General features: G+C 37.6%; 1 protein-coding gene and 1 non-coding gene across 2 annotated transcripts; one reads left to right on the forward strand and one right to left on the reverse strand.

The window, feature by feature from the left end:
* The first annotated feature begins 9,383 nt into the window (after positions 1-9,383).
* On the forward strand, positions 9,384-10,403 carry LOC104589581 (S-adenosyl-L-methionine-dependent methyltransferases superfamily protein). The gene is made up of 2 exons (XM_010247941.3): positions 9,384-9,575; positions 9,652-10,403. Exons 1-2 carry the CDS (start codon positions 9,426-9,428, stop codon positions 10,288-10,290), a joined length of 789 nt encoding a protein of 262 aa, XP_010246243.1. The 5' UTR covers positions 9,384-9,425; the 3' UTR covers positions 10,291-10,403.
* Positions 10,404-12,082: 1,679 nt separating this feature from the next.
* On the reverse strand, positions 12,083-12,154 carry TRNAC-GCA (transfer RNA cysteine (anticodon GCA)). The gene has a single exon. It is a non-coding gene; the product is annotated as a tRNA-Cys (tRNA).
* Positions 12,155-13,361: the final 1,207 nt, after the last annotated feature.

Genomic DNA, 13,361 nt, shown 5'->3' on the forward strand with positions numbered 1-13,361 from the left:
CTAATTTGATTAGTTCAAGCTTTATTTTTACACATAAAAATTAAAAAATCTCGGGAATTAGTTCTTGATTTATTTTGTTGCAAAGCTTCAATTATATTCTTATAAGAAAAGAGAGAAGAGGGAAAGCTTGGTTTGGGTTTTCACCATGTTTTCTTTCAAGTATGTCTAGAATATCAGCGTAATACTCAAATGGAGTTTGCCAATTGGTGCAATACAGTGGAAGATTTGTATTAGAAGCTTTTGCACCATCTTAAGCTTAGCATTTCGTTGGGATTTTTGGCTCTTATAAACCTTAAACTTTGCGAAAAGACTGATTTTGTCCCAATAAATTTAAAGGGTTATTTTAGACCTCAAATTAATTTGAAAAGGCCAACATTACCCAAAAGCACATGATGTTAGTGATGTTGTTTATAAATCCATTAAATAATGAATAAAATATTAAAAAATGCTGATGTGGCACTTTTCAACTTAAAAAACTAAAAAATTACAAGTGGATCCCACTAAATAAAATAAAAATTAAAACTTCATGGATCTCGCGTAACACTTGGTTCACTTCTGTTGGACGCAAGTAATGTAGGAAGGGGAGTGTGAATGATTTGTGATACAACTGCTTGCCAATAATAACATAGCGAGTTGACTGTCGCTCTATCCTCTGTGTTGTATTGCACTCTAGGGGTAGGTCCTGTGGCGCAGATAGTAATGAGTAGATCTACCTAGCTTGGTTCTGCGGCCATGACGGGAGAAACCTCTTCTGCCACCCTTTCTATACTTGGTTGTGGAAGGTCTTTGATGTATACCATTCTCTTCATAGTGTCTGTTGCACCGACTAGCTTAGAGAGCGCGTCAGCCTCGATGTTCTCAGACCTCGAAATTTGTTGGATGTACCAAGAGTGGAAACAGGGGAGGAGTTCTTTGAACTTGGCTAGTTAAGCCAACATGGTGGGCTCCCGAGCCTCGTATTGTTTATTCACCTGGTTAACCACTAGCTGTGAGTAACTGCAGATAGCAAGAAGCTTTGCGTCAACCTCCTTTGCAAGTGATAGCCCAGCTAAAAGCACCTCGTACTCGACTTCGATGTTCGATGCCTGGACATGAATCAGAGAGCATACTCCAATTTGACCTTGCTAGGTCCATAAAGGATTAGTCCGACTTCGCTTCCTCTCTGATGGGACGCATTGTCTACATGGAGGATCCAAGGCTTTTCGACCCAAATTGGGAGGAGTACCACACTGGTCAAGGCCTCCAACGTGTTGACAGACTTGTCCTTAAAGGTCAGCGTGCTAAACATGCACTTGGCAATGAAGTTAGCTAGGACCTAGGCCTTAATTGCAGGATGCAACTCAAACCGAATATTGTGTTCATTGAGTTCGACCGCCCACTTCGTTAGCCTCCCCGATACCTCGGGCTTTTGCAAAACTTGCCTCAAGGGTCTATTAGTGAGCATGGCGGTAGTATGCGCTTGGAAGTATGTGATGTGAATAAAAATTACCATATTTTTATCTCTAAATATTCATTCTTTTACACTTAATTAACACTTAATTGGACTCATTATTCTTGTATTTCGATTCAGGGCAAGCAAGAAGACGACAGGAGGGAAACAAGGCTAATCGGATGATTTTACATAATTTCGGCACTGTACAGTAATATGGGCATAACTCTCACATCCGGACTCCAATTGGGATGATTAAAGATGCACCGGAAAGATAAGAGAGAACTCCACAACTTTCATGTTTTGGGTTTTGATAGATTCGGTCTGAATAGAGGTCAAAATCGGGCCCAAAGTTAAAGTAAATTCATAGAGAAACCCAGCTCACAACTGAAGCCCAATTCGTAGAAAAGCCTTGTAGCAGCCCAATTTATTAAAGAAGCTCAACTCGAATTCAAGAATAAAGAGTCTTATCAGATTTAAATTTCAAATGTAATCCTAGAAAGATAAAGAATATTGAGATTACTAGATAAGAGATAGGATAGGATTAGATCAAAACTAATTAGGACTTTCTATTTTTGGGGAATGAACTCCTAAAAGGAGTTAGAAATTGCCCCTCCTCCTAAAGCTATATAAAGGGGGGGGGGACTAGCTTTAGGCATCAATCAATCCATCTTTGAAGCAAAGCAAGAAGGAGAAAAAGAGGAAGGCGGTGGCAAGGAGAAGAAAGCTCATAGATCTCAGTTTCAAGGGCGACATCATGAGTTCTTTCTTATCCCTTGTTTGTTTTATTTTCTTTATCATGAATTAATTTATTTGTAGCTAGGGCTGTGGAAAGCCTAACCATGACAATAGATTGATTTTTATTCTGATTTATCCAAGATTGTTATTTTCATATTGTCTATGAGTTATTATGCATAATGCGATTAGGAGCTTGATCACCTCTTAATTGATTTGGTTTATATGAATGAATCGAGAGAGAAATTCATATAGTGGACTAAATAATTCATAGTGTGAATTGAATGGTATATAGGAATATATATACATGATTCATCTGATAACACAGGTTTTTCATAGAACTTACTACATCTCTATCACGAGAACTCTAGTCGAAAGATCAAAGGGTTACTTGATAGAGGTAGATTTGATATATCCTGAGAGGGAATATTAAATAAATTTGGAAAAACTTCAACTTATGAAAATAATAACTTATCTTGGTTAATAAAATAAATTGATATCCATTGGAAGGGTTAGGTGGACCAATAGTCCTAGTGCTTCCAACTAGATCGTTGCAAGTTTTGTCATTAATTGCATTTGTTTTTATTCTTTCTTTTTCTATCTTTTAAGTAGTTCCTATTGTTAGAATTTGGTTGTTCAAATAATTGAGGGAAGCTATAGTTCTAATACTTATTTTGTTAAATCCTCATGGGAACGATATCTTTATACTACTTAATAACTAGTGCACTTGCTAGGGTTATATAATTATAGTTATCAGTATGGGCGCAATTTGTGAGTTGCTAGCACCAGCAAGAAGGCTAGCTTCTCAATGTTAGGGTACATGGTTTCGATGGCTTGCAAGACCTTGCTCACATAGTAGACTAGTCGTTGCACTCTATCTACCTCTCGAATTAATTCTGAGTTGACCACCTCATTACTTGCGGAGAGCTTAAATATCTTTTCATCTCGTCAAATTCCAGCTGGTACTCTTTGGTTCACTTAAAGTTCTAGTTCATTTTTATGGCTTTAAAGAACGTTAGGCATTGCCCAACTGACTTAGACATAAGCAGGTTAAAGGTGATTATCCGACTTGTTAGCCTTTGAATATCTTTAATTGACCTAGGGTGTCTCATATGTAGGATGGCCTAGATTTTGTTCAAGTTGGCTTCGATGCCACGTCGGTTCACTATGTATCTGAGGAACTTGCTAGATGTGACACCGAAGACACATTTATTTGGGTTAAGGATCATGTTTTATTTTCTTAAAATATTAGAAAGGTTGTTCAGGTCAGAAATTAGGGAGTTTGAAAACTGAGTTTTTACAACCATATTATCAACATAAACATCAATTTTATTTCCAATCAATTCAAAAAAGATTTTGTTTACAAGACGTTGGTAGGTTGCCATAGTGTTTTTCAAGCCAAAGGTTATCACTTTATAATAATAAAGGCATGTTTCAGTTACAAATGTTGTTTTCTCCTGGTTGGCTAGATCCATATGGATTTGGTTGTAACCGGAATAGGCATCCATGGAGGTGTAGTTATAGTGTTGTACGGGAAGGGTGTGAAAACGGTGGCCTCAGGATCCATTGCTTTTGTATGGGGACTTGCTTCTTTTGCGCCTTGGCAACTTGCTATGCTTGCTGCGAGGGGACCTACTGCACCTTGGCGACTTTCTTTTCCACCACTGCTTACTACTCCCTGGCTTGTCCTCCGATCTCTTTCTATTTTTGCTTTGGGACCCTAGCGCTTCCTCTGTTGTAGTGAACTTGGCGGCATGTATGAGGAATTGCTCCCTTGTTACTGGAGGGTTCAACACGAGCTCCCAATGCTAGTTAGGATGTCAGATGCCATTCATCACTACGGTGATCTAACAGTGGGGTTGAGGTTGGGGATTTGTAGCCACTCTAAATTAAACCTCTGGATGAAGTCCCTGAGCCACTTGTCTAGATGTTGGATCACATTCATTAAGCTCATCGATGACTTTGCTCACCACTTACTCGTGGTGAAGTAAGTTGTGAATAGGTTAACAAACTAATTCCACATCTTTTGGAGCTCCGAGCTAACCCTGAATACCACATCCGAGTTGTGCCCTGGAATGTGGTTGGGAAGGCCATACACAAACTTGCATCAGTGGCTCCATGAAGCTGCATCAGGGCCTTGAAATTGTCCAGGTGGTTGACTGGGTCGGTAGTGCCATCATATGACTCCAAGTTGGGGGCCTTGAAATCTTTGGGCCATGGGGTCATCAAGATTTCAGCTGCCAGTGGAGAGATGAGTGTTATAGGTAATACCGATGAGGTGGTGATTTGGTTTGCCTCTTCCTTCTTCCCTTCCTCCTTGTTTGTCTGCTCCTCATCCTTTGGGGCAAAACGTCTCTTTCTAGCACACAACATGATCATCTATGTTGCCTCCTCTTGGACCTCTTGATGGAAGCAGTTGTCTCGATTCCATCTGAAGAGGTTGCTCGATTGGTCTCCTCCTATGTGACATAGGTTGGGTCCCGAGATTCTAAAGTGCAGGTCCTCACCTGATTGCGGTCACCATGGTGGCGAGGATGTTTCGACATTTGTTCCTGGTTTTGGTGTTGGTCGACGATCTACTGGTCCAGGTTATGGTTGGCGGAAACTTGGTTCTGTTGTTGCTGATGTTGGATTTGCATTCTAGGTGCAAGTTGTGGCTACACCCCAGCTATCATTGCAAAGCGACCTTCCCAGTGTTGCATCTATAGGTCCATCCCATGGATGTACTACACCATAGAAGACTCACCCAACAAGAGAGGCGCATTCATGATGGACAGTGGGAGGTTCAAGCCTTAGGTTGTCAAGATGCCAAGTGTGGTTAGGGGCATAGTGAATTGCCTGATGGTGACAGAGGGGACCACAGTGTTGCATTGCGGGCTGATCCTGCCCCCATGTGACTACTCCATTAACACGTGCGTTGTTGTTGGCATTGTTGACGGGGTTGTTGCTTCAAGATGCCATTGAGTTTAGAATTTGAGAGAGGTGAGAACTAGGCTTTTGTGTAGCGAGTTCCCACTGACAGTGCCAATTGATTGTGCACAATCTAGTGCTCCCTGTTGGCAGACAGCTCAGTCCGGGCTGGTGAGGTCGCCTGGTCGGACTGCAATAAGAACATATCAGAGTGTATGGGTTGCTTGACACAGGGTGGGCACTTTGATGCTTAAGTCAGGAACCAATATTTGATTATATGAGAGTTAGAGAGCTAAAGAGCTGTGACAGCTAAATCGCATGTACCTTTTCTACGGAAGATGACACATTTATATAGGTTAACTGTCGTAAGCTCCACAAAACACGTTCGAGATCTCCAACCCGTCTGACTTAGAGGTGGTTCTATGCCTGGAGGCAGACTCCGTGTAAACTGATAAGGCTTATCTGGTCTTGTTTAAAGCAAGTGTGACCAAGATCATCTCCATCAATGTGTCATCATGATTTCATGGGAATTGGAGACAATTACCCACTCAAGAAGGAAGTTACCCATCACATCGGGCAGGTTGCTAACTGGTTTTGGGTTAGGTCGGTGGAGGCAAGTCGCCTCTTCATGCAGACCTAGTATCTCCTGAGTTGTTTGTAGGTCATCCTGCCAAGGTGGGGCCAAGGAGGTTGAGACAGATGCCAGGTGTCCAAGTTCTGCTTGCGTGATACCAAGATCCTAACAAATAATTCTATATTATCACATGTCATACTATCATTAGAAGACCAAATCACCCCTCATCACCAGATATGTTCTCTTAACCCTTATTTATTGTGTTTGTGAACTGAATATTCAATGTATTCGTGAATTGTTAATCTTGCAGTAAATTGGTAGTTTGACTAGTTTTTTTTTTTTAAAGGCAGGAGTTTGACTAACTTATAATTGAACATCAGCCTCTATTGAATTGTAAAAAACATAGATCTAAGTTTCACCTATTCTATAAGTTTTTTTTTCCTTTCATAAACGCCGGTTTCCGATAGTGTTGTAGTAGTGGGGTAGGTTTGACCTCCTTAGATAGCCCGAGTTTTTTATCCTTGCACCAGCCTGTAACATGACCCGTTTTTCTATGCACGGGTAAAGAAGAATATGAACTTCAGTCTCTCTAGACCCATTTAAGCATTTGCTCGAGGATCAACCTGGGCCCATAATAAAACCCATATAGCCATATTAGGTAATTTAATAATGTGTTGTAGATAACAATAATAAATAGTATTTTCTCTTACCTTAATTATTTACTATTTTGATTGGATGACATTTAAAATCTTATAAATAATTCTTTAGATAAATTTAACGGTATACAACTTTAGATTTGACTTTATTTTGATTAATTAGATAATATTAATTTAATTATCTAGATAAATTTAATTATTGATAAACTTAAATTATATTATAACTTGTATCTATATTCTATTTAAATTTTTTATTAGAGATAATTATTATTTTAATTACAAATAGTCAAAATAATTATCTGATAATTGTTTAAGTTTATAATAAGATATTTAATTGCAGATAATTAAAATAATTATCTTGGGATTGAACCCCACATACACTTGGGTTGGAGGGGGAGGGTTATGGGTTTGGGGGATGGGCTACCTCCCGTTGTGTAGCCCCTTGCAGCAAAAAAATTACAAAAAATTAAAATAATTATATTACAGATAATAATAATAATAATGATAATGATAATGATAATATCATTATCATTATTATTTTTATCATTATCATTATTATTTTTATTATTCTTTAATCATATATAACAATAATTATTAGTATTTTAATTATAGACATTTTTAATAATAATAAAACTATTATATTATAATCTTAAAATATTATTAATAATTTACGGTTAAAATTAATTTTAATTAATTACCAATAATAAATTCATAATAAAAATTTACCAACAAATATGTACTAATTATCAATAATTATAAAAAATAATAGTAATTACTAGAAATTAATAGAAATAGCAGAATATTACCAATAATTACCAAAAATGTCATAATTACTAGAAATTATCCAAGAAGATTACCAAAATTGAATTAATATTATTTCCAAAAATATGATAAGTTACCCAAAATCAACATAAATAAAAATAAACATTTAATATCACATTATTTTTATTACTATTTCTTATACTTATTTAATAATAAATTCATAATAAAAAATTATATATCAACAAATTACAGAATTTATTAGTGGAATTAAAGATACTTTGTGAACATATGTACTTATTATCAGTAATTAACCAAAAAATGTAATTAATTAGTAGAAATGAAAAAAAAAACAAGCAAATAACCAATATCTCTAGAAAATACAATCACTACCATAAATTACTAGAAACAAGCAGAAAATTACCAAAAATTGTCATAATCATCATTAGAAATTATCCAAGAAAATTCCCAAAAGTGGATTAACATCATTTCCAAAAAAGATGATAAATTTCCAAAAATGTATATAATTAACTATTAATTATCAAATTATTTTACTATTTCTTATACTTAATCAACAAATTACAGAATTTATTAGTGAAATTAAAAGTACCATGTGAAAATAATTACTAATTATCAATAATCTTCAAAAGAACAATAGTATTTACTAAAAAATGCGGAGAATTTAAAGTACATTTTTTATTTGCATGGACAATGCATTATTGAATTATATTGTTTTATTACATTAGTAACATTGATTTTTTTTGTATATATTATATATCATATAATTTAAACATTACAATCATGTGTATTTCTATTGTTTCGCCTTCACTTAACAAAGCTCATACATCACACGGGTCCTTGCTAATAAGAGATTAAACAGGAGCATCACTTCCAGAAATAGATGTGTATTGTATGAAATGAAGGCATTGAGGAAAGCTAATAAGAGATTTGATTTCTGTTGTTTTTGATTATTCTACCAATCATTTTCAGTTATTTATTTTAATTATTAAAAACCGACCCCGAAAACGGAATCATTTTGGCCACTGGTTTCTAGGTCAGCGGTTTGATTGCCTAGGTCAAACGGTTCGAACAGTTTAAATATTTTAACAGGTGAGAGAGATTTGAGAAGCTGTTAGCAGCTGAGAGAGTTTAGAAGAAGAGAGAGAGAGAGAGAGAGAGAGAGAAGAAAAAGGAGAAGAAGAAGAAGAAGAAGAAGAAGAAGGAAAAGGAGGAGGAGGAGGAGGAGTTCACTTGCAAGCTACAGCGGCGATGATGACGGTGACACTGATGGTGAACTACAGCGGCAACAACGACGGTGGTGGTGGCGGCGAATTGACGATGAAAATAGATATGATATTTTTCTCAATCTCAGATCTCACTTCTCTTATAGATTTATCGTCTAGACTGCTCTTCTAGATCTCTCTACTGTCTCACACATCTCTCAACTGATCTCCCTCTTGAGTAGATCTCAGATATGAGTTTTTAATCTCTTTTTTTCTTGTCTAACTTATTAGAAGTAATAAACTGCAAACCGCTCTCCAAGGCTAACGGTTAAGCGGTCAAACTGTTCGGATCAAAGGTTTTGACCAAAAACCGGGTTTAGGATAAAACAGAATCGGTCACATAGATATTTTCCATCTGAACAGTCTGACCCTCTGAATCAACAACGGTTCGAAAACATTGATATATAGGTCCAGCATGATATACATGGACCCGATCCGGAACAGCACCTAGAACCATTTTATATGATAATGTGGTATGTCCGTGTGTGGGTACTGTGTGATGTTGTAAAACTATACATGGCTTAAGTCCACCTGAGAGTGTTCTGTTAAGGGCTCTGAGTAGACTCTTCTATAGTGTCTGACAGTCTGGTACCCAGCAGCCTATTTCTTACAATCCATGACCATTGTAGCTAAAAAATGATTCACAGAATCAGTCTTGCGAAACACGGCATGGAGGCTTCAATTAACGTTTCTTGAATCATCCCTGACGTAATCCAATTTCTTGAATCAACCCTGACGTAATCCAAAACCGACGATTCCTCGAAGGCCACGTTCTAACTTCTAACAACATTTGTTCAAAGATAGTTGAACAGAGTTCCGATTCACCGTCCAAGTTAGTGGTCAAGCTCTATTACAGAGTTCAATTTTATTTTCTCTTCTTTGTCATAGGCAATGATTCCTCGCAGCCCGATAATGTTTTCCGATTCACCGTCCAAGTTAGTGGTCAAGCTCTATTACAGAGTTCAATTTTATTTTCTCTTCTTTGTCATAGGCAATGATTCCTCGCAGCCCGATAATGTTAATGCCAATATAAAACGGAAACATGGTTGTATGAACCAGAGCAAGCGAACAAGAGAGAGATGGCAGATCTGTTCAACGTTCAAGCTAAGCAATACTCGGAGACTCGACCGAGTTACCCACCTGAGCTTTTCCAATTCATTTCGTCTAAGACTCCGTCTCACAACCTTGCTTGGGACGTCGGGACCGGGAGCGGCCAGTCTGCAAAATCTGTGAGTCCTCTCTCTCTCTCTCTCTCTCTCTCTCTCTCTGATCACACTGTAAACTCTGATACACTGTTATTTGCAGTTAGCCGGAATTTACAAGAATGTGGTGGCCACAGACACAAGCCAAGAGCAACTAGCGTTTGCTTCCAAGTTACCCAACATTCGTTACCAACAGACTCTACCCATCATGTCCATAGACGAAGTCGAACAACAGGTGGCAAGACAAGCAAGCGTTGATGTTGTGACGGTAGCCCAGGCACTCCATTGGATTGATCTCCCGAACTTCTACCAACAAGTGAATTGGGTACTGAAAAGACCCCACGGAGTGATTGCAGTATGGTGTTACATAGAGCCTGAAGTTAGCGACTCCGTTGACGATGTCTTCTGGAGGGTTTACCGGGAGTCCGGTCCTTATTGGGCCCCCGCACGTAAACTTGTCGACGATAAGTACCAGAGCATCCATTTTCCGTTCGAGCCGGTAGAGGGAACCGATCACACTGGCCCCTTCAAATTCGAATCAAATCAATCAATGAATTTGGATATTTACTTGACGTACATAAGATCATGGTCGGCATACCAAACAGCTCGGAAGGCAGGAGTGGAGCTTTTGAGAGAAGATGTGATCGAGGACTTCAAGAGGGCTTGGGGAGATGATGGGAGAAGCGAGAAGGTTGTTCGGTTTCCAGTTTATTTGAGGATGGGGAAAGTAGGAGCTCGGTGATCTGCAATCGAATATCTCTTTGACCTGCAAAACGTATGTATCCCTTTGTCGGATTTCAGATTTCAATTCGACCAGTTTATATCAATTGAATAGTATATATAAAATTTCAATTATCGCTGGCTCCAAATTTCATTTATTAAACAAAGAAAAAACAGTATAAACTATCGATCGAGATGCCAATCATATCCACCTGAAAAACAGGGGTTCAAGTAAAACTTGTCATTCTCTTTATTAAATCACTTAAAAAGCCCAATGAAATGAAAACCGAAAAGATGCCGGAAAACTTGCCAAAATTACCTCGTCCTTTTGCCCCACTTTACCGCCGAACGCAGATGAGTATATATATCGCCGTCTGTCTGCACCGACGCTTCCAAATTTGACGGAACGGATCACGTCACCGTCGTAACAGATGATGATCCTTGTGATCCCACGATTCCTGGGTGGAAGCTAGTCCCTCGAGTATCACCATCTCCACCAAATGGTCCCAGTTGGATGATCCACTGTGACCGTAACAAAATTATGACCAACAGTGGAAGAGTTACAGAAGAGAAGGAAGAGATTCGGATTGTACCCGCCCAAGTTGCATTTTATATAAAAATTATAAAAAAATATTCAAAATAATAAATCTCAATAATGGCCCATTTATAAATGTATTAGTATTCTGAGTTAGGGAAGGTAATTTATAACTTGGTCCAACTCAGTCACATTTACAATTTTTGGGTTCAAACAATTATTTTTTTTAAAGTTCTAGTTTAAATCTGCACTAAATTCACACATAATGCGGGTTGGGCAATTTTCAAGCTAAGAAACTCTCGTAAGTTCAACTTGAAAGTTATATAAAAATTTTTATAATTTTTTATATACTTTTATAATAAACTAAAATTAAATAGAAACTTAATTTATATTCCGGGCGTTTGTTTCGAACTTTAGAGATGTTACGAGAGGGATGCCCCATCTTTCTGTAGTGTCACACGTCCAACTAATGGACGTCAGATACTCGTCAGGCCAATTAAAAGTAAACTGCAACAAGTGAATATGAACAGAAGTTGATTATCAATTCAAGTAAGAGTGTAGAAGATAAATTAACAGAAAATTAACTTGGAAAAACACTGATCAAAACAAAAAATCAATCCATCCACTAATTAAATTGAAAACCACTTAATTAATCACCTCATCTTTCTTCTCCACTTCGTCGCAGAACGCTCTTGCAGGATTGATGCTTCCGAATTTGATGGAACGGATCACCTCATCGTCTTAACGTAAAATGACTTTTGTAATGCCCTCCATCAATGGGAGGAAAGTAATCCCACTTGAAACCACCTTCTCCGCCAAATGGCCCCCGCCGGAACTCCAGTCATCGTAACAAAATTATAAAATCAAACTGTACGTGCAAGACTCGCAGAAGAAAAGGAAAAGAAAACTGAAATGCTAGGCTTGAGAAAAACTCACCATTTGATTCTGGAAACACTGAAGAGAACTCTTCGCCGTCCTGTATTATTAAGGACGTCAAGCGTCTCTCGACCGTCGTTGTAAAGGCGTGATGTGAACAGGAATGAAAAGAAAACGCATGAAGGAACTCAGAAAGTTTTTACGCAACAACCAAGAAGAATATAGACCAATAATACATTTTTATTTTCATTTTTCGAGTCCAATGTAAGTTGTAGGTGGTTTGATTTTACTTGTTGACTCAGTTTTCAGAAGTCCTGAAAGGGGTGGCAACAGATCTATATATTATATAGATCGATTTCTGTGTGGCACCTTTGCAAAATATATCACATTTGACAAAACACAAAGGGCCCAACCAGGTTCGAACCGGTGACCTCTTGATCTGCAGTCAAATGCTCTACCACTGAGCTATGGACCCCTACTGATAGTTGTTCTTACTGACTCAAAATCCAAAAAAGACTCTATTACCGGAGAATGGTAGAAAAGATCTTATCTCAAAGAATCTTTTTATTTTTTATTTTTTTAGATAAGCAAGCAAATAAAAATCTAAATAGTACTGCCCATTAACTAGCATATCATGTTTGTAAGTATGACATACTGTCACTAATGAGGGCAGCTCAAATTTAGGATGTAATACCCAAGTTTGAATTCACATATGCACCCCACAAATGCCGCACTGCATATCCTAATCGTGTATTGGGAACATCTCCCATTGACCATTTTGCGAGATGTTCCGAGTGCATGCTAAGATGTGCATGTGGGGCATTTATGGGGCACCCTCTGTGGGACACAGATATGATCTCAGTCAGGGGAAGAAGGCATTCAAACGTGTCCGTTGTCCAGGTAGGATTCGCATATGCAGCCCATAGGCACCCCATACCACATCCCAACTGTGTATTGGGAACACCTCCCAATGACAATTACGGGAGATGTTCCCAATTCACGCTAAGGTGTGCGTGGTGGGTGCCTGTAAGTCCTGCTCTGTGGGGTGTTAATGTGAATGAATCATCGGATCAAATCAGGTACATTCGAAATCCGATTTGATAATATAAATATTATATTTGATCCGATTTGATAATTTAATAGATTTTATAAAAGTTAATTAGAATTTGAATTGACTAAGGATATGGAAATCTGAAATCTGATCCTATTCAATTTAGTTACCTATATATATATATATATATATATATATATATATGCATGTATGTATGTATGTATATGTGTAAAGAAAGCAAAGCGAGCCAAGAATAAACTAATTGAATGTATGTATGTATATATGTATGAAAGGTGGATTTAACATTTTCATTAGTCAATTAAGTATAGAGCTTGTTGTATCACAGGCAACCGAAGAACAAGCATGGCAAATGGATATTGACGATTGTCGAAATGTATTATTCACTACCCAACATCGACCCAAGCAAACCAAACGAAATAGTGTCCTAATTGGCATTGCTAGGGGTTTAATTGAACTAAGTCAAGTCGAACATTGGCATGTAATAACTTGACTCGACTAAAATACTGCTAGGTTCAAACTCAAATTCGAGTTCTATTCGAACTCTATTTTCCAGTTTGAGCTTATATAATTCAATAAAATATCCAATGAGATTGAAAATGAATATATTTTT

Source organism: Nelumbo nucifera, chromosome 2 (genome assembly GCF_055504915.1).
Source record: "Nelumbo nucifera cultivar China Antique chromosome 2, China Antique-T2T, whole genome shotgun sequence".
NCBI lineage: Eukaryota > Viridiplantae > Streptophyta > Magnoliopsida > Proteales > Nelumbonaceae > Nelumbo > Nelumbo nucifera.

Excerpts from the sequence above, each read along its gene's own strand:
- LOC104589581 (XM_010247941.3), top strand. The coding sequence starts at position 9,426 with ATGGCAGATCTGTTCAACGTTCAAGCTAAGCAATACTCGGAGACTCGA. Across the intron at positions 9,576-9,651 it reads GCGGCCAGTCTGCAAAATCT|TTAGCCGGAATTTACAAGAA; the intron begins GTGAGTCCTCTC and ends TGTTATTTGCAG.